The 22,422-nt window shown below is 39.5% G+C and overlaps 1 protein-coding gene across 8 annotated transcripts in view; it reads right to left on the bottom strand.

Moving 5' to 3' along the window:
* ncor1 (nuclear receptor corepressor 1) overlaps positions 1-22,422 on the bottom strand; it is a 61,544-nt gene that overhangs the window by 28,829 nt on the left and 10,293 nt on the right. For all 8 annotated transcript variants that reach the window (XM_026183266.2, XM_026183270.2, XM_026183269.2 and 5 more), the window contains exons 6-14: positions 21,172-21,285; positions 19,847-19,903; positions 19,653-19,705; positions 18,900-18,966; positions 10,852-11,024; positions 9,798-9,888; positions 9,111-9,289; positions 8,915-8,969; positions 7,732-7,830 (exon numbers count right to left, since the gene is read on the bottom strand). In XM_026183266.2, the coding sequence (XP_026039051.1) occupies positions 7,732-7,830; positions 8,915-8,969; positions 9,111-9,289; positions 9,798-9,888; positions 10,852-11,024; positions 18,900-18,966; positions 19,653-19,705; positions 19,847-19,903; positions 21,172-21,285 (888 nt within the window). The remainder of the gene's footprint in view (positions 1-7,731; positions 7,831-8,914; positions 8,970-9,110; positions 9,290-9,797; positions 9,889-10,851; positions 11,025-18,899; positions 18,967-19,652; positions 19,706-19,846; positions 19,904-21,171; positions 21,286-22,422) is intronic.

The raw sequence follows: 22,422 nt of genomic DNA, 5'->3' as shown, positions 1-22,422 counted from the left end.
ATAAGAAAACTGTAACATAGTTTAATGGAGTCAGCCTCGACTCCTGTAGAACAATAGTCTGTGTTCAACTTGAAGAACTAGTGGCTGCTTTAGCCAGTCTGATAGTGTATCGGAGAGTTTTTACATCATAATGGACACACGCACACAGACACACACAGGAGAAATCAAATCAACAGTATGCGAGGAAACTGCACGTGGTGCTGTCCTCAAGTTTTCCCATAAACTCTATTAGTCTGTGCACAGAGCTTCCTTTAAATTAATTGTCCACATAACTGGAAACTTTGATGGTTCATGGTTGACGTTGTTGCAATTTGCTGTTTAACTGTCAAAACTGTTGATCACAAGCTACTTAAAAAAAATCAATGTAATCCATGCTATCCATGTAACAATATTGCATAATATAGTGCCTATAATGTAATTGACTAATGACCTGTCCAGGGTGTAAACTTGCCTCTTGTGACCCTAAGTTGGATATGCAGTTAAGAAAATAGATGAATGAATCGATCGTGCAGTATGATGATGCAGCCTTTAAGTGTTGCATGCCTGAAGCTGGGATTACTAGTGGATGGATGGATTGATAGAGTACAACCTATCACTTGGATTTAACTCTTGACTCACTGTCTACCTACAGTAGCATGAGACGCTTGCTTTTTGGTCAGTTTTGCCAATTCAAAGACCTTTCTTTGCAAAGGACAGCAGCCCAGTTTATTCTCCCCATGCATGTCCTTCTGTGAGGCGCTGTTCTGGTTTGGTCAGGGAATGCTCGTGTTTGCTTTGGAGATGGCCATAGAGCCATGGCATTCCTGCCTCTTCTCCCACACTGCGTAAAGAGCTTCTACACAGATGTTCTCCCAAAGTCAGCGAGTCCCTGTGGCTCTGTGGCTCTTCAGTGTTTTTAAATGAAGCTCTTTCCTGACCTGTCTTGAATATTTTAAGAGTTTTAATTTCTCCCGTCTTTTGCTGATTCACAAGTTGTATTTAATTTAGGAAATGACAGAGCCACAAGTCAATCTTCTTTTTCCTACCACAGAACTCAGGCCACCCGAGGAATCTCTCACTCTTTCTACAAACCATTCCACTGTGGGAATAGGAAATTTTAAAAAAACAAAAAGATTATTACTATGGATCATCTACAGTCCTAATATTCATTAGTTATTGCTATCACACATAAGACAAATACTAGGAAAACACATTTTTATAAGGATTCTGGTAAAGGAACCCAAAAAGATTAAAAACTGTCAAACCACTCCAAGTTCTATGAAAATGCTATGCACACCTGGTGGTTTCTCCTAAGCACAGTGTAGCAACTTGTCCCAAAAAAAAGAAAAGAAAAGAAAGTTGCCATGGTTACTATCCAGCACTGCGTGGGGAAGAACTATAAACCAATAAAATCTACTTCATGGCTTCAAAAACTGGCAGGAAACTGAGAAAGAGGCTATTAAGGAATACTGTGGCAAAACAAACTGAAGGTCAAAGAGTAATCACCTTGCACAAGTAGAATGGTACAACCTGCAACCTCAGTTCATACCTTATGTGCTCTGTGTCTAGCTAAGAAATCACTTCTACTCCTTTACCAGTGCTCATACAGAGGTTTCTTCTGAGTGTCAACACCTAAAGTGTCTATATAAACGATGATGGGTGACATCAGTATCATCATTTTCCCTGTTTACTATGGTTTATAAGGGTCCACCTGGGTCTGAGTTGAGTACATTTTCTCATTTAGGAATGAATGGAATGCTCCAGTCCAATACAATGTACCAGCTATGCGTGCACGTTTCACAGTGCCAGACAAATAAATAAAAATGTCTGCAAAAATCTTTGCTTTACACCTGATAGGTGAGGGTGGGTGGGCAATTTACCACAACACAAGTTGTTCTAATTGGACGCTTCTATCCTCTGACCAAGTGGTTTCTTCCAGGATAAGGTCGCCCGATCCCTATGTAGTTATGCGACTGGTTCTTATACAGCGCTACTACTACTTGAGCACACAAAGCTTTTTACACAACATGCCTCATTCACCCATTCATACTCAGGTAAATGCATCGGAGAGAAACTTGGGGTTCAGTATCTTGCCCAAGGATACTTAAGTGTAGTTTATGATCAAGCAGAGCTAGTGCCTTCGCTGTCTGCTCCACTCCAGGGTCTGCCCATCTGCCTGCAGAGAGGTCTGTTGCCAGATGGTGGCACTGTAAAAGTATGTGCTAAAACCAGTTTTGTGAGCCAACTCTTGCTTGTGCTGTTGTTAGTCAGCCAGCTAGCGGTGGAGGAGAGCGAAGTTATAACATATAAAGATCTATAGTGAAACTGAGTGGTAAAAGTGGTTTTCACACAATTTCAGTCAAGTTAAATACATATGAGGTACATGTTTAACAAAGTTCTCCAATACTACGACTAAAACACCTAATGAGGGAAGATCTATTGGAAGAATAGCTCCATATAAAGCCTCACAGATATTGGGCTGTCACAGATATACTGAATCTCAGTATATGCCATCCTGTTATGTACAGGTATGAAAACATAATGCAGCAACAAAATAAATTTGGGATAATTTCAAAATGGTGCCATGACAGAATTTTTCCAGTAGGGGCTCCATTGTTTATGTTCCTCAGCACTGTCTAATGCACTTGAACCAAAGTAACACCACAGCTGAGGTAACTGTGGCTTTGTGGAAACTGGGGATGTATGCTTCAGTGGGAAATCTACACCCTAACTACATCGTAACTGCAATCCCCTCTGAAACTCTACCTTGTAACCTTCAGCATAACCCGATGTACACCTCCTCAGAATTGTAACTACATGATTCACGAGTCCGGAGCGGAATTAAAAACACGACATTCATTTAAGGTTATCGCGTGTTTTGTGAGCAAATGCTTTTGCATATTCGTAGTGTTTCCTCCCTTAAATGAAATATCTACTTTGCAAGTTGCCCTGTTGTCATCCGTTCTCGTAAAGTATAACCAAACTTTTGAGCGTTTGAGCCGCTTAGGTGCTGTGTTTCCTGCCAGGTAAATGACGCTCCGCAACGTGGTGACATCATTCGGGGCGACTGGAATCGATAAGGGAATCGTTTGCAAAAATGGCAAAAATTCCAAGGAATCGAAACAGTGGGAACCGGTTCTCAACAAGAACCGGGTTTCGATACCCATCCCTAACCGTGATTGGCCTCTTGAGAACCATCAATTCCTCCTGTGCATTTCCAGCTATGTTTTTACCACAGTTTTGGGATTTATCAGTAAGAGATTAACAGCCATCATCCCAGTAATAATGAATAATAATCACTTCATCAGTATAAGGAATCACAAGTGACAAAAATTTTCTGGCCTTATGTGAGGTAATGTACAAAAAAAGTGAAAAAACTTGAGAGACAAATATGTTTTCTTCTGGGGAAAAACAACTAAACAAAACAACCTGACCACTAGAAAGAGTGGAGACCCAGGAGGGAAAAAAGTCTCAGCATTTTATTTGTTTCCATCGGCTGACACTTTATTTAACACAACCACATGGTGATAAACACATAATGCAGCAGCACAACAGAAATGCTGGCAATGACGTTCGCCACTTGCGTAGGTTACTTTGTAGGCTCTACAGAGATTCCTCACAGAAATCCAAATTAGACCAAAGTTGCTAACTTTTTTTGAACTACACTGTGGAGCAGCTCATGAACCAATTACCACAGCAAAGCAGGACTCCGCATCTGAAAAACAGGGCTGATGGCCTGTTGGTGGGAAAACACGAGATGGGCAAAACAAAAGTAAGATTATTGTCCACAGATTTAAAAAAACCGCAAAGCTAAAATGCGATGCTAAGTATATTTGGTTGGGCACTATGCCAAAGTAAAGTCTAAGTGTGGGAAACTCAGTATCAGCTGATATATTGATATCTGAATTTACTCCCTAACATTTGTATTGGCAATCAGCCAAAAACTCCAGGATCAGTCAGGGTATAGTTACATTGTTTTAATAAAGTTCCAGAAACGTATTTAATTATTGTCAAAGTCGAGGCTCGCTGAAGCCGTTTAAGCAGAATGATGTGGCCCGACATCTTACAACATCTCATATTTTTATTCAACTTGTCATCTGCTCGTGTATCTACTTGAGGATTAAATGTGCTTAAATATGCTAAATCTGTTAACGTGTAGCTAATGTCACTGCATGAACATGACATTGAAGCAATTTCCAATATTTTCTCAAAGCACATACAAAACAGGCATGACCACATATCATGGATTTTAATTTTTTTTCGAAAAGAAGGAAAAAAAAAACATCGCAGCAGAGGTCCTAATACGTTTCAATAGGCAGGCGAAGAAACAGGCAACAGAGGAATCAAGAAATCAACTCCCAGACTAAAGCAACAGAAGTAAACTGGCTTCAACTCAAAACTAAAAACTCTGGTTTTACAGTTAGTGACATACCTGTAAGCTCATTTGCTGGTCATAAAAATCCCTTTCCTTCGCTGAGAGCCACAGCTTACCAGTGGTGCGAATGAGAATTTACCCTCCGGTGCTTCCATAGCGGTGGTAACGGTAGCAGTAGAGGGGGAGGACAGCACCATAGTAGAGCTCCTTAGAAGGGCTGCCGGGCCACGGCACAACCACACATATTCCGGGAAAGCGTGTCATCAGGCCGCTTAAGCCGCCCAAAGAATTGTCCATCTCACATGCACACACTAATCTATGCAGGGTCACTCAAGGTAATCCCTGTCGAGCACTCCTCTTTGATTGGCACTCACAGCAGCACAGTGAGATTTTTGGGCCCGTCAGATGGCCGGGCTGTACCAACTCAGCCGTCTCAGAGAGGGGTGAATATCTCTTTCTCTCGCTCTCGCTCTCAGAAGAACAGAAGAAAGAGGAAATGGAAAACGAGGAGGAGAAAAAAAGAGAGAGAGAAAAAAAGCAGCACACAGCAGATAAGCTGCCAGCGCTGACTCGGTCTCACTGAGGATTTTTTTCACTCAGCTTCACTCACTCGCCCTACATTCCACTGCTTTACTCTTGCTCACTCTTGTCCTTTTTCTTCCAACTCTAATGACTCACTCTGCTCACTTGAGCTGCAGTTGTTAAGGCACAAAAAGCTTAAAAAGTGCACTACGTCCTGATGTGCATTATTACGAATATTAATAATAATCCATTGTATATGGGGGGAAAAAACAACACACTGAATTATTTAATGAACTGCCCTGAATCACAGGATGATGGGATTTTACTTTAGAAGTGACAAAAGAACTAAATATTTTCATTCCGAAGTGACAAAAATTACAGATTGCTCACACTTTGATGTTTTCTAGTGAGCTAAAAAAGTAGACCTGGGCTAGTTAAGTATCAATCAATGTTCATCAATCAGGTAAGGACCCTTTATAGTTCATCTGTGAATGAAAGAAGACTGTAAGAGCCATAATCACTCTGACAATTTAAAATCTTTTCAAAGAAAGGGCCATTTACTGTATACAGCCTTCTTTAACATCCACTGTTTGGAAAAGCAGTTCGGAATCTGCATCAATCAGCATCTGCAACAGAGCCGACTTGCTTATTATGCATGCAAGTAAAACGGTTAATGTAAACAGTATACAACAATCCACCACATCACATACCAGCGTCCACAAGTTAAACAAAAAGTGGTTTCAACAAGTCCAACCAATCATAAGCTCAGAAACTGGCGATACAGAAAGACATTTCTCTGCTCATAGTTGGCCTCATGTGTCACAGAAAAGTCAAGTTCTCTCTCAGCTGCTGGCAGCTTTTTTGCTTATGTAGAGAAATGGTCTACAACCAACCCATTGTACTGCACAGTAGATGTACGCCACAGAGACAGAATGTCCTGTACACAGACTATAGTGAACTGGGGAAAGTCCAACAGGGAGGAGAATAATCCAACAGAACGTGTTGGCTGACATTTGGCACTGATTTTAATCAGAGTTAGGAGATGGCTGCACTTAAAATGATGCAGCCAAGACAACAATCATATGTATGTCTCTCTAAAGGTTTCCTTTTAGCATCAACAAAGTTTACATTCCATATCTGACAGTGCTCGCACACTGAGGCTTCAAAGGAAGACGCGGCTCCGCTTTGTCTCTTTGCTTGATGCCGGGACAAGTAAGTCTTTTGAGAGACCCATGCGGCAGATGAAAGTAGCATCATCTCAAAAGAATTCCAGCTTACTCTGAATTATTCACAAAAATCTGGAATTATTTCATGTCTCTGAATCACTGTTCTGTATTTCTGCACAGCTTTTCAATCATACACCTCCTTTTTTACTCACTTTTCTTTTCTGTGTGTTCTAGCATTGCAGATTCAGCACAAGTAACTGCCACAATACATATAGTATTTTCTTTTCAAATAATACATTAATATTAAATTAATGTATCTCCACTTTTAAAATAATTAATACAATTTTCAACAAAGCAGCACTCTTCATGGCTTTGCATGATGGTGATTCCATGCCAGAAAACAAAACTGCTGGCTAGATTAAAAATGAAGAGACGTTTTAATAAACTTGTTCATCTATACAGTGTTGTCTTTTAAGAATTTAAGAAACTTAAGTCAGACCAACAGTGTCAGGTTACCCAATCCTGGACGACATTTTTCACTGTCCAAACTTCACTGCACACTTTAATTTATATTTCAGTAACTCAGAGGTTATTTATATTTTATCGTGTGCAGATAGTGTTTGTGTCAAACTGAACCCATATTGTAATAATCTCACTACTCGTAGCTTAAGTGGGCGATCGTGGCTCAAAGAGTTGGCAGTTCTTCATGTAATCGGAAGGTTGCCGGTTCGAGCCCCGGGTCGGACAGTCTCGGTCGTTGTGTCCTTGGGCAAAACACTTCACCTACCACCTACTGGTGATGGCCAGAGGGGCCGATGGCGCGATATGGCAGCCTCGCCTCTGTCAGTCTGCCCCAGGGCAGCTGTGGCTACAACTGTAGTTTGCCTCCACCGGTGTGTGAATGTGAGAGTGAATGAATAGTGGAATTGTACAGTGCTTTGAGGCCCCCCGAAAAGCGCTATATAAATGCAATCCATTATTATTATTATTATTAAGTAAATGTCAACCCTGCTTTCAGGTTGCTCTCTCTGGCCCTTGAAGACTGCGAGCAAAGCAGAGTCTGGGGTGTGGTCCTTGTGTAATATATGTAGCATATGTGTATATTTATCAGCTGTCAGTCTGATGAGAAATGAAACAGGTGTGTAAGAGTAAGACGAAGGCAGTGCTGCAGACTGTGAAATAATGACATGTCATGGCCAGATGAAAACGCTGTGCCCATCCATAACAATGGTTTTAATATAAGGCCAAGTGACATACTGTATAATTTGTTATTTCCAGTGCTTACAGGGTGTTTTACTGCTAAAGTTGACCTAATTTCCTATTAATAAAAGAAGCCTGTGAAAGACAAATCCATCATCGTGTTACTGACACTAGTAAAAAGAAAATAAATAAAACACATGAACTCTGTAAATCTTGGGTGAATCAGGTTGGTTTGATTTAAGTGGGGGTGTGATTTAAAGGTCTGGTTTAAGTGAGGGTGCTCCCTGTACAGCATGCAGAAGAAAGGATGCACAGCACCCTGTGGCCCACTGAATTCACCGCACCTATGCTGCTCTCACATTACACAGAGATTTGGTTGGTTAGACCATTAAGACTCTTTAATGTCTGATCCCAGTGTATCAGACATTTAGGGCTGCAGTACCAGTGTGAAAATAGCGACATCACATTTTTAAAAAGTGTTTGATTTACCTGGTTCCTCCTCCGTCTTCCATAGTTTCGCCTCACCAGTGTCTTGTAGTTGTTGTTCTTTTTGGTCAAGTAGTAGTATAGGACACAATCAGCAACACACTGAAACAGGAATATCAAATTTAAGAATTTCCCGTTCTTAAACCTGGTTTATTATTATCAACTATCTATTTTTTCCCTAACAGATTATGTTTGTTTTTCAGCTGAATTGTCCAAATTGTAGGGCATATTAAAGGTGGAAAAGGTTTGAAATTTATTGCAGTCTTATTTGTTTTAACATAAAAAATCCTGGATGTGTTATGCTTTTTATATCCACTGTAAGTGTACAAAGAAGTCTGCTTTATAGACATCACTTCATTTATTTTTTATTTACTTTCTAACACCAACTTGTTTTTATTTGCTGATGGAAGCTTTTTCATTTTATTCATCATTTTATTCTATTTTGTGATGCAACTGTATTTGCTTTTTAGGGCCTGAGCACAAAATGTTCAAAGGCCCTATTGTATCTGTTCTGTTTATTATTATTATTTTATGTCTTTGAACACCTTTTTGAGGCTTTATAATGCAAAAAAAAAAAAATCATAAAATTTTGCACATGTGTAAGGTCTGGTGAAAATGTACATATTTTATTGGATTCACATACAGAGAGCAGGAAATGGCTCAATGGCGTCACTTATGATAGTACAACCAGCGCATGGTTTGAGCTACATGAATGAAATTTGGTACACATGTGTAACATGCCAAGAGGATCAAAAAGGTCTGGGGGCGTTCAGCAAAATTTGACCACATCACGCTTGGAGGTACACCAGAATGGGAGGGCCCTCTCATTGCTGCTTGCAGCTTTAATAATTTCTATTTTTTCTATTTTATTATTCCATGCATCTACTAATTTTTTTGTTTTTGGTAAATGTATTGATTCTTTCACAGGGCCCATCTCCCAGAGCAGTCAAAGCACTCCATACTTTTATTTTGCCGGGTATTATTTGTATTATTGTATTACTTATTATTGGCTTATAAATCATCTTTCAAGCACTCTGAACTACACTGACCTGCATATAAAGTGCCATACATATAAAATTTGATTGATTTGCAGACCTACAAAAATAGGAACCAAAATGAACACATAAATTTCTTACAAAAGATCAGAATAAGCAGTCTTATGACAAACACTTTAACTGCAGTTTACCTTTCTTTCAAGATAGGAGGCAATCAGGCCAAAGTTCTTGGGGTGTTGGACAAACCTGCACAAACAATCCACAGATTATTCATGTGCCAAAACCACAAGAGCAAGCTAGCATTAAGTCCCATAAACCACATCTGAAGTACAGGGAGACATTGCGACTGTAACATCTTGTGCCACCAGCAAAACGAAAACAACTCACTTCTCCTTGAAGATCTCCTTTTCGTGTTCGGTCCAAACATTCATGAACTGCCGGGCTTTGTACACCTTCATTGGGTCGTCCATCAAGCCGTTCATGTTAATGAACTTCACTCGCCTCTGCTCAGAGTCATACATCATGGGTGGGATGACTGACAGCTGTCTCATCTGCTTCTCGTTGTTCTGTGGAACACAGACAAAGCAGCCTCTGTTACCCCTCTTAACCAATACACCACCTTACAGCTTACTCATGAAGATTATGTGCTTTATGATTTGAGGTGATGTAGTAAGGGAGATAAAAGAGACATCTCTCCCTCTCCAAATACACAAAAACCTAGACACTTTTCAAACAGGCAGTGTTTGAACTATGTGAGTTCGAGAGCCTCCTTTTACAGTTTCACTCCTTTTTGCTTAACCAGCTGTTTCGGTTGTTTCAGTTTCACATTAAAAGCATTATACCACAAAACCAATGATGCTTTTATAGTGAAGCAGTTACAGAAAGACTAGTGTGGTTACCGCAGAATCAGCAGAACTCATTATCATCTAAATATTTCTACTTTCTGTTTGGCGCAATGGGGGGAAAAAAAAGAAACCCTCAGAGGGCCAGAGTGGCTGAACTGGTTACAGCTGCTCATGACTGTGGCATAGGAACCTCATAGCACATTTCAAATTATGTCCACTTAATACCCACCTCCTGCTCAGAAAGCCCATCTATGATTTCAGAAATCTCATGTTCGCTTCTTGCAATTGTTGCAGACAGACCTGTTCCCCTTTGTCCAACCCTGTGAAAAAGCAGAGTTATAAATGTTACAATATTGATCATTTATTTCAAATGTTGTCAAAATAATGTTAAAAAAAAAAGAAAAGAAAAAAGAGAGAGAGTAATCCATAACATCTGTATAGAACCTAGCTGACATTGACACCCTTTAAGAACAAAAAAACAAAAAATAAACCTCCAAACTCAGGGACAAATTGCTGAGAAAGGGAAATTTTGGACTTTCAAAGCCCTCTTCAAGATCAAAGTCCTTGTGCCCGTTATTAATGAAGAAAACAGTCTCCCTGAACAGTTATTACTGGCTTCCTCCTTCACGGTCTAGCAGTCTACATGAATAGCGCTGACATAAAAACTCTTATGTGGATATTTCAATTAAAGCACAAAGCGCCAGCGCCAGGAACAACCAGACTCTGGACCCTGACCCCGTCTCAAACCCAGAGAGCCAAAGTAGGCCATTACATACCACCAAATGCCCTCCATTTAAGAGATCGCTGAACAGGCCTCTTAAAGACAGAAAAGGCAATTTTAACATCTAGGTGTAGTGCCAGTTCTTGTTGTTAATGTATCAAATCCCTGCGAGAGTGAAAATTCACAGTGGCGCCTTCAGTTTTAATCACATCCAGCGTACACTATTCCTTTTTTATGATTTTAACTCACGCTACGTGTTTTGATCAGACTCCATGCATGGCCAGAATGACTCCTCGCTACACAGTACAAGCAGCCATGTGGACTTCACTCTGAATGTAACCGCAAGCATTTCACAGATCATTAAATTGATTGGTGAAAAGAAAATTGATCAAAACTGAAAATAAAACCAATTACTTTCAGTTTAACCCTAATCTGTATGTTGACCTCTTTAAACCAAATCCTCACTTTGCGAAGTTCAAAAGGCATCAGTGTGTTTGTGAAAAAAGTACCAAAAATATCTAATCATATGTCTCTGGGTTGTTGGTTTTTTTTACATTTTTACCTCTGGAAGCGTTCCTGCTGCTCTCTCTGCTTGCGGATCTCGGGGAATTGCCTTTCATAGTACTCCCGTGTTCTGCTCTCCTTGGCTTTGCGTCTGGGGTTGTTCTCCATTCTCTCCACCTTCTTCTCCCATGCTTCCATCAGCTGGTCATAACGCTGGCAGATCTTCTGCTCCTGTGTACACAGCATGAAACATGCACGACTACATCAAGAGGGGGTTAAGTTAAACTTCAGGGATATCAGTGTGTCCACTCAGGTTACACAAATAATCGAGCTCCTCCAGCGTGGTACATCAATACAAGCAGCAGCTCCCAACACAGTCTGAGGAGTGTGGAGGAGATACCAGCAGATGTGCTGTTACACAATGAGAGCCAAGCAGGGCTGAGCAGACTGCTGCTGAACATCAGAACTGGAAGACCACTACTGGCGCCCTGTTCTCATTGCAAATGAGAGCAGGTTCACATCGAGCACATGGGACTGACATGAAAAAGACTCAATGGTGAACGTTACACTGCCTGCAACACCATCTGTCTTTTGAGAGTTTGGACTGAAAACAAGCACATGAACTCAGACTCATCTGTACTGGTAAATGTCAGCGGCGTTACCGATCACCTACTCCCCTGGGATTATATCAGAGGGGTTCTCTACATCCACATCCCTGCCTGGATGTGATAGGCCTGGATTTCCGCAACACAGGTATCTCATGAGTGTTTCTCCAGACTCCTCGGTGTCGTCTTAAGTTATTAAAATCGGGGGAAAGGATCCTTTATATTGTGCTGTAGTGTACCATTCACCTGCTCCAAACAGCATGACAAAAAGGATTTTAGTGACTTTTTTTAAATCATCCACCCTAAAACCGTTGACTGGTTGTAGTCAAGGATTTTTATCATCCATACTGATAATGACTCTGGACACTTTTAATTTTATCCAGCCCAACTGTCCTTTGGAACTCGTTTTTACTTTGGGTCTGTCCGTTGATTCTCTCTGTTCTGAGGACATTTTTATTTCCAACCACTGCAGTGTTATTTTTAATTTATCTGTGACTGTGACCCCGTCTTCAGCTCACTATGAGGTCTGCTCTTATTAAAATCATCTACTGCCAGCACGTTTTCTGAGGCTTTAATTTATTTTTATTCTCTTATAATGATGTAGATATCCTAATGGATCATTTTAATGTATATAAGATTTTAATTCTTTTTATCTTTCTGTTGTTTTAGTGTAACACTGAGGGCCATGGGAGCACTGCAATTTCAAATTCCGGTCTATTATCTGTACATATGGTTTTTGACAATAAAGCTGACTTTTGATTTAACTTTATTAACATTGCCTTTCTATTTTAGACTATATCTATCCTTTTAAAACAAGATCAGTACCAGTTTTACAGTCCTCTGCTACACCTACTGCTCCTATACTCTTAAATGAGGACTGTCAACGTTATCTTTCCTTTTTTGTTGATAAAGTCAGAAATGTAAGAAATAATATCTTTTCCTCAGCATCTATGTTGATGGTTCCCACACCAGCTCGGCCAGTTATCTTACGCAGCTTTGCAGCAGTAACTTTACCTGCTAGCGAAGCTTATTGGTACAATGAAAGCCTCTTCTTGCTCTCTGGACATTTTACCTACATCTTTGTTGAAAAATGTCTTACAGTGCATTAGTTCCAGTGTGCTCAATATTGTCAATGTTTCACTGGCCTCCAGTAAGGTACCTACTGATTTCAATGTTTGGCAATTTTTTTTAAAGAAACTTGATTATGGAACCTCTAGTTTTACTTTATATGCACATCAAGTCTCTGGTTCGCTCCTGTTTTTATCATCTAAAAAATATTGCCAAACTAAGATCCATTGTGTCACGTCCTAAACTGGAAATGATCATTCATGCTTTGGTTTCATCACGATTGGATTACTGCAATGCACTGTATACATGTCTTAGCAAAGCCCCCAAAGAACGCTTGCAAGTTCTTTAAAATGCTGCTCTTGATATAGCTATACTGGCTTTCGGTCTACATCAGAGTGAAATTTAAGATTCTTTCACTCACTGAGAGCTCTTCGTGGACAAGCACTAGGTTATATCAGAGGACTTCTGTACCCATAGGTCCCCGAGGTCCTGTGACCAGGGTCTGCAGATGATGCCCCATACTAAGCTGAAAACAAAAGGAGACAGAGCCTTCTGTTCAGTGGCCTTCAGACTCTGCAACTCTCTTCCTTTGGACTTGACTGTACAGTCTCTTTTAAAAGCCAGTTAAAAACATCTCTCTAAATCTGCTTTTATTCATTTATTTATTTATTTATTTTTACATTGTTGGCTCTTGTGAAGCACTTTGTGATTTTATATCCTGAAAGGTGCTATATAAATAAAGTTTTACTTACTTAACCCTTCTTGGCACTTATGGGTATGCCATGCTGGAGGAGCTACACTGCTTATGCAACCTGAATGGGCAGCTCATCCTATCAGCATTGACAAGGACATCAGCAAAAATCGCAAATAGAGAAAAATTACTCAGGAGAGAGCAATGATCTGTGGCCAACACCTCTACAACCATTCCTTTTTTTATCTTGTTGCATTTCTAGTGCTCCTGATGTTACTTTCATTTGCAACAGACATGGTTTATGCTTCCTTATACCTGAAATTTAACCGACCTTGTGTTGGATTGTGAGAATCAAGTGTTCCCTTCATTCTTTTAAGCAATATTACACCACATTTTAAGGAAGCACCTGCAATCTCCAAACAAAAATTAAGTTTTTATATCTGGCTCTGCAGAATATGTGAAAGAGATATTTAATCTGGATGGCATTGCCTTGACATCCAGTATTTATGTGAGGAAACTTTCAACTAGGACCAGTACTCTAACTCAACACCGTCTTCTTTTATCATGCAATATTGTCAAAAGCTGTCTCTAAAAGTGCAATAAGTGCTAAAAAAAAAGTAGTACCAACATTTACTGTCTTTTACTGGCCGATTGTCCTAGAAGCTGTTGTGAACTGTTGCAATATAATGTAATGACAGTAGGTTACGCTCTCAATGGATTTTAATTGTAACGATCGTGTGATGTAAAGTAACACTCCCCAACACAGATTTATAATTAATTCAAATAACAAAAATGCACCAAATCTGGTGGATCATAACAGCATTGCTGTTAAACACCAGCAAAAATCTCTGGCTCATTCGCCAGGAACTGCACTCAAACATTTTTGAACAAACAAAGGCAACAACTCAGTTTGTTGGGGCCAACCCAAACGCTGCTACACCAGTGGACAGATGAGGCAAAACAGATGCAAATAATGTTAAAGGTTAAAAAGTTGAAGAAAAAAAAACCCAAAAAACCCCCAATGATTGTGATTTTACATGCAGTTAAGCGTGTGTTTATTAGCACATGTGTTATTTGACCAGTCACTGAAACCTGTGTTGTACTTTATCATTGAAAGGGAGTGAGAAAGTAAACATGGCGACAGACGGGCTGAAGTGAAAGCAGAAGAGTTCACTGAGTACAAGCTGCTCGGGAACTCGTGTCGGTTGTGCGGTTTGTGTCTGCCTTTGACATTACTTATTTCAGTATCCTGACCCACGCACAAGCTGCTCCCATCCACCAATTCTATCTACAAATAAGGTTCAAAAGCTCATTGCCTCTTTGTTTTAGTTGTTATTAACACACACAGGTACCATATATTTATTAGTAACTGTGGAGGGAAAAAAGGATTTGTTTGTAATAATTTCCAAAATTGTCACAGTTAAAATGTTAAGTTACGATCTGGAAAGACTGCAGGACAATATAGCCTCATTTCCACTTTGTGCAGCGATAGACAAACAATTCACCTTCCTCTTGGCATGTAGCCATGTGCACTCTGCCATTGTTCAGAGTCCAAAAGCCTGTCTGACACAGAGGGAAAGGTGGGACTCACTGAGCCACTGCCACTGCCACACACACACACACACACACACACACACACACACACACACACACACACACACACACACACACGTGTTTCCACACAGCTTACGTTTGAAATATTTAAATAAATGGTAACTGATAAGAAAGACCAAGAATTGGCCAGCCGTTTCTAAGAAATGGTCTTTGATGTGACAATATTTATTATTCTGTTACATAAAAAAAGCATTTATTGGCTGCCACAGTGAACAAACAAGGGAAAACAAGATGTTTCCTGTTCTGTAAATACATCAGTACATTATTTTTATTAGCCATTAGCACAGCTCAAGGGACAACAATGCTGGTCTACTGACCACAGGCCTGACACTCAGATAACAGATGCAGAACTGCTTGCTGATGTTCACTGGAAAAATGAGTCAGTGAGGTGCGCTGGATAACTCGTAGAGTTTCCAACAGATTTTTATCTGTTATGTTTGTTACAAATGCTCAAACTCTAGTTAACATACAGGATACTTAGTTAACTTAATTTCAAAAGGTTTTCTTACCAACATGCTAATGTTGATTGTTAATGGCAACAGTTCCAACAGTTTTTTTGGAATAAAGATTGCAAAACGCTCGATCTGCTCCCTTTTTTGTGAGATGTTGTTTAAAATTTACTGTAAATATGAAAAAACGGACAGGAATATTCCATCATTTTCCTCTTCTGGCCTGTCAAAGTCTGATTTGAAATGAAATTTGCACGAGAGTTGAATGGGGCAGATGGGTTATGTATAGGGTTGGGCGATTGGACGAATATATTGACTACAGCCTATCGTCAATTGTTTTTACAAGGGCGATTTATTTATGTATTTGCCCATGAGTAAGTTTGCTAATAACGATGGAGCTAATAGAAGCAGTAAACAGAAAAATAAATAAATAATAGTGCTGTTTTAACAGCACCATCTTTCATCTGCGAGTAGATACACCGTCCTCAGAGTGTGCCCAAATGCAGTGATTCATTTACTCAAACTCATAACAGAAAGAAAGAAAGGTAGTAGCCTATTTTCAGAAAAAAACATTCAGATGGTGGACACATACATGCTAATGCAAGTTAGTCATGTTTCAGTCCTTTGCTTGCACTATACGTCAGCGGCACACCATTTTGGTTACATCCTTAAGTTTACCTCTTTCATTGGTTTAAAGCCAAAGAAATCCCAAATTGGCGACTTTATATATCCATGTTTGGACTTCTTCTGTGTTGTAAATCGGTCCGTGCATAATTACATTGCTCCACCCATCAAAAAGTCTGCGCATGCGTGAATATATCGCCCATTGTCGATTATTGGACAATGGACGATGGATTGTTGGTTGGCAAATTTTTAAATATCGCCCAACCATAGTTATATACATAAAAAAGTCCCTTCTCCCCAGCAATGCTCTCCATGTAGGTCTTAAAATAAATTTTGGGGAAACAAAATTCATTAGAGCCATGAAACAGATTTCGACCAAAACAGGCGCAGCTTGATGACATCATTAACATGTGGTATCGCGATAGAGCGGTATAGTCAAAAGCTCTATTGTTGGCCAAATTTATATAGTTTCTATCGTATATCATTTATATCGCCCACCCCTATGACTAACCTCATACTGTGGCTGGATTAGGGCTGTTCGATATAACGATATATATCGGATGACAATATAAAAACGTCTATCATTTCCTATTACGCTATCGTTTCTTTCGTGGTGTCGTAAACTAAACTGTTTACAGCAATATTTTTCATCGTTTTGACAGTCACTGTAGTGGCTATATTAATTTCTTAAAGCCTCTCTTTCTCTTATATTTAATATAACCACACTATGGACGGACAAGTGCCTGTTTTTACGTGTTGTCATTAGCAACAATGACGGTAAAACCATTGCCTGGCTCCGCTGTCCGCTTGTTTGTTTTCCACGTAAACCTTTCACAATAAAGCTCAAGATCCTGTTGAGACTTTTCAGAATAAACTGAATCAAATGAAAGAGTATGCAGAGAGTTTACGGATGAGAAGCAAAAAAAAAGAGCGTCAGGTGCTAAAAAATAAACCTTAGACTCAAACTTTGAAAGAAAGTGGTGGCCGTTACAACTTATGTCTAAAAATGTATAGTTTCATGCATCAGTTAAAACACTCGAATCCAGGTAAAGGACGCCCAGCTGGAAAAACTAAACGCAAGTCGAGTTGCCTGAGATTCACAGAATTTACAGAAAATATTACATTTTTGTGATTTTTATCGTTGTCAGGACGATAAATGTCTTATATCGGGATATGAGATTTTTGTCATATCGCACAGCCCTAGGCTGGATTATCTCAGTTGTTCTCCCCTACTGAAGTTTGGTCCATTTATAGTAATTTTCCACGCAATTGCATTTGTCAAAAAAACACATCGGGAACTTTTATCAAGTGGAAAAAAGTTAGCGTTCATTCTCCAGGTTCACTGTGTTATGCTTTGTTATGCTAACATAGCTGTGTCGCTAACGATCACTAGCACAGCAGTATATACCATATACCATGTTTTCATGGATGCCTGGATATTAAACTTAATTGTTACACCTGGTAAAGCAGCTACGCTGATCATTTTATTAAAGATGGAAGAATTTAGACAGTTTTTAACTCTCAGTGATGCCACAGTGTTCGTTTGACTTTGGAACCAGAAGCAGACGGAGTTTTGGGCCCACTCTCTTATGCTTTGTTATGCTAACATAGCTGTGTCGCTAGCGATCACTAGCACAGCATTATATACCAGCTAGTCCGACTTCAGTAACCCTACAAACATTACTGCCGTGTAGTTTTCTGTCTTCATTTATTTTGGAAGTGATAGCAGGGCTGTACGTTTTATTTTTGCCCAGAAATCTCTCAGAACATGGTATATCATGTTTAGGTAACTAGCGAAACTAGCGAGCTAACTTTCTGCTAACTTCTAACTCCGTTAAATTTAATAAATTCTGTTTTCATGGATGCCTGGATGTTAAACTTAATTGTAACACCTGGTAAAGCAGCAACACTGATCATTTTTATTAAAGATGAAAGAATTTACACAGTGTTCGTTTGACTTTGGGACCTGATGCGGACGAATTTTTGGACCCAGATTACTATGAGTCGTGAGGCTCCTGACTACGGTAGCCATAACGCTCAGACAATCCATCAAGTGGTGTGGCTTTGTAGCTTAGCAAAGTCCTACTAAAACATTTTTTGACAGATTTTTGAGCGCCGTGTACCACTTAAAATTGGTTCGAGGTCAATAAACACAGCCAGAATTCATAGATAAGGCACACCAGATTATAAGGCGCACTCCTGATTTTTGAGAAAATTAAAGGATTTTAAGTGCGCCTTATAGTGCGGAAAATACGGTACCCTTTTTAAACTTTGTTCAAATTGGAAGTCTCAATTATTAAACTTTCATGAGTAAGATAAAATGCTAATTTGCTTCACTATAACCTTCTATATTTAACTACAGATAATTACAAGAGTTTCTTTTAAAGAAAACTATTAAAAAAATATTTAAATTAAATGTTCACCAAGGTTCAGCATTTATTAGTCAGTCTAATAAAATGGACCCCGTAAAACTGTCGGATGTTCTGATACAAACTTTAAAACCTGAATAAATGTTTTGTTATTTGTGTCATGTATTGCGTCAAGATTCAATTCAATTCTTTTTCATGTAGATAGCGCCAACTCACACCAACTGTCGCCTCAAGGCGGTTAATATTTTAACGTAAAGACCCTGCAATAATGCAGAGAAGACCCCAATAATCAAGATGGCTCCCTCTGAGAAAGCACTTGGTGACAGTGGGAAGGAAAAACTCCCTTTTAACAGGAAGAAATGTCCAGCACAACCATACTTAGGGAGATACAGCCATCTGTTGGAACCAGTTATGTGTGAGTGAAGGAAGACAGGACAAAAGCCACGTTGCGTCTTAGGGCTCAATATGTCAAGACTATCTCAATACTATTTAGCTTTACATAAGCAAAGAATCTAGCACATATAAAAAAACATTTATCACAATGTGCTTATATCACATCAAGTTCAGCTCAGGTCATCTAAGGACAGTCACATACGTTATGGATGTCACACTAACCATGGAAATACGGGATGCTATTTGAGCTGTATCCATAACAATGACACAAATAAATGTACAAGGACACTTACCCTTTGCTTACGTGCATGGTTCCTCCTCTTAAAAAACAAAATCAGCTTCTTCCTCATGACTTGGTTTCTGAAAGTAAACAGTTGCCAAAAATCAGTCACTATTTTTAAAGTATTACCAAAACAAAAAAACAAAAACAAAAAAAACAACTTTAGTTTCAACAGAGCAAGAGTTGCCTTTAGCTGCTACCTTTAAGAATTACAAAATTCATTGATGCAATAAGCTCAAATTCTGTTCCAGCACACTACCAAACACTTTATTTGTGTAGCAAATACAAAATACTGATAAGTATTCTGTTTGCACATGATGGTGGGGAAAGAATAGCGAGTGCGCCGACCCTGAATGTGCAACCTGTGCAGCAGATTCACACAGAAGTGGGCCCTGTCCTGATAAAAGCAGAGCCAGATGGGCTGCTCTCAAGGTACACAGCGATAAGGGTTTTGTCCCAGACGACACGACCTTCAACCCAACGCAACCTGCTTTAAACACACCCAATGCAGGCACATACACACATTTTCTCACTTCCTTTCTTGCTCTCCTTGATGTCAGTAGGCCAGTTCAATGAGGTGACTCAGCATTAAGATTAGACTGACTTATCAGCGGGTTTATCTCGCCATGGTCAATATTACAGCCACTGCTGTCCTCAGCTCAGAGGCTTCTTATACTGATACCGAGGCAAGCATCAGATCCTGTACTTAGGATATTTATTAAATCTATTTGTAAAAAAACAACAACAAAGAAACATGGACACTCACGTCTTGATGTTGTCATGGTACACCTTTGTGTCTGACGGCTGGTTATACAAAGGCTAAAAAACAAGAGGGGAAAAAAAAACCCAACAGACCAGCAACAGATGGTGGATTAATTATTAGCCAACAGACAAACTGTAACACTACTTCTTAAACAAAGCTTATGTAAGGTCAAAAATCTTAACCATTAAACTACTTACCAGCTCAACCTTGGGACCAAGGCCTTCTAATATTTTATGGGCTTCTTCAGCTTTTTTCTAGATCGGGGAAAGAAAAAAAAAAAAAAGATTACAACAGGAGACTAAAAAAGAAACAGCAGGAACACACCATCTTCAGATATGGATGTTTATGTTGATTCTGAGACATTTTGCCAGCACAGCATTAAAAGGAAGGTTCAGTTAAAATAGAGGGGGCAAATGTTTTTCCTTTCTCAAGTGAAGTACTGAACTATGGCCACAACCATAATCTTAAGACTAAACTAAACAAAAATGTTTAACAGACACGTGTTTGATTATTTCAGATGTATTCAGTTGGCTTGACATATAATCTTCCTCCATTAATTAATTCAAAAAGCAAGAAATTGCAAAAGCCTGAAAAGCAATTCACAATACAAAAAAACGAAATAAATATAAGAGTGAGAACTCCCACTGAAGTGTAAATAATAGTGCAGTCAAGGCAGTATTCTTGGATCGCTGCAGTCTGTCAGCTTTTTCAAGATCATTAGGGACATACCAACTCTTCATTTTCACATTTCACAAACCCCCATCTGTAGACTGAGATAAACAACCACAGCTGCCAGACTAAATGCTATGTGCAAAGCCTGAGCAGCTTTACAGCCTAAAGGGTTAATGGTTGACTGAGAAGGGAAGGCGTGTCCCAGCGCTCTCCTACCACAACACTGTCTGACACACATGAACTCCAGTGACCTCTGTAAACACATCCTCACTTGCTGCACTGTTGTTCAACTGAAATACACATAATGAGGCTTACCTCCGCCCTTGAATGAGATTAATATATTCTTAACTGATACAAAGAATCACATCTTCTGTTTGATAAACAGATTCGGCACTTAAAAGAAGCATCATTTCTAGTCCCATTAACTTCAAAACACAATGCTACAACCACAAAATATTCCATCTTCTTCTAACAGATGATGCATATAAACGGGGGTGAGGAGAGTCAGCAATAACAGGAACCGTTCAGATATCATCAGTTGGTTACCACAGCTTAGATACTACAGAAAGTGATTAGTGGGAGTGAAATTAAACTCCAAACCCATCAGCTAACAAAAAGAATTACTTAATTTGAGGGTGGAGACTGTCACGGGTTGGCTGGTGTCATTGGTGGTTTTAACACTTGCTCACAGCTTATTGTGGCACGATTTTAAACAGAAAAAGTAATGTTGTTCTCCCAGCTCTGCAGACACTGTTTGCAATTATTCAAGATAATAAACTAACAGAGACCAGAGAGCAAAGAACCAATGCTACTTGCAGGCGTGTCTTTGTGTTTGCATGAGACGACTAACCCTGTTTTCGTCGTAGATGATTTGGACTATGCTGCGGTGCTTGTGCTCCACCGGGGGAGGAGTCACTGGCTTTTCGGGCTCCACTGGCTTTGCTGCTTCCTCTTCAAGTTGTTGCTAAGAGACAACAAGAACACATGAATTTTTGACCTATGGCACACAAGCTCAGAATAACAATGTGGAGTGGAGAGACTTATTTCATCTATGCATGACCATACAGAGCAGATTGTGAAAAAACACAGACCCATAAACAGTGTAGTGATCTGATCCCGGCATCTCATATATGAGGACCATGCAGGTATTGTCAAATTATTCCCTGCAGGCGTTTTTGTGTATAAGGCTGAAGGTTTCTGCCACTGGGGCTAGGGCTGTGCGATATCACCAAAATCTCATATCCCGATATAAAACATCTATCGTCCGATAACGATATAAATCACAAAAAATGTAATATTTTCTGTAAATTCTGTGAATCTCGGATAGGTGAAGTGTTTCCAGCTGGGCGTCTTGTACCTGGAGTCGAGTGTTTTAACCGATGCATGAAACTACACATTTTTAGGCATAGGTTGTAACGGCTGCCGTTTTTATTGTGAGTATTTATTACACGACGTGCTGCGGGGAAAGCCTGTTCTAACATTTGAGTCTAAGGTTTATTTTTTAGCACCTGACAACTCTTTTTTTGCTTCTCATCCGTCAATACTCTGCATACTTTTTCACGTGATTCCGTTTATTTTGAAAATTCTCAATAGGATCTTGAGCTTTATTGTGAAAGGTTTATGTGGACTGGAAAATAAACAAGCGGATGGTGCGATGGTGTTACCGTTGTTGTTGCTAACGACAACCCATAAAAACAGGCGCTTGTCCGTCCGTAGTGTGGTTATATTAAATATAAGAGAAAGAGAGAACTTTAAGAAATTAATATAGCCACTACAGTGACCATCAAAACGATGAAAAAAAACATTGCCGTAAACAGTTTATTTTGCGACACCACGAAACAAACGATAGCGTAAAATGAAATGATAGACGTTTTTATACTGTCATCCGATATATACCGTTATATCGAACAGCCCTAACTGGGGCCATGTTAATAAACACAGACACACTAATCTGCTGAATGTTTGCTAGGTCAATGTTTACAAGCTAAAGGTTATGTAAACTACCAGGTTACAGGGACCAGATTAGGAGTTCCTGAAATACCTCAAATAAACATTAAATCCCTGAAACCCTTGGGAAAAGGCAGACTAGAAAAGGGAGAGG

The sequence above is a fragment of the Astatotilapia calliptera genome, chromosome 10 (genome assembly GCF_964374335.1).
Source record: "Astatotilapia calliptera chromosome 10, fAstCal68.1, whole genome shotgun sequence".
In the NCBI taxonomy this organism is placed as follows: domain Eukaryota; kingdom Metazoa; phylum Chordata; class Actinopteri; order Cichliformes; family Cichlidae; genus Astatotilapia; species Astatotilapia calliptera.
The sequence above is the reverse complement of the archived record's forward strand: the minus strand, read 5'-3'. Positions and strand labels throughout refer to the sequence as shown.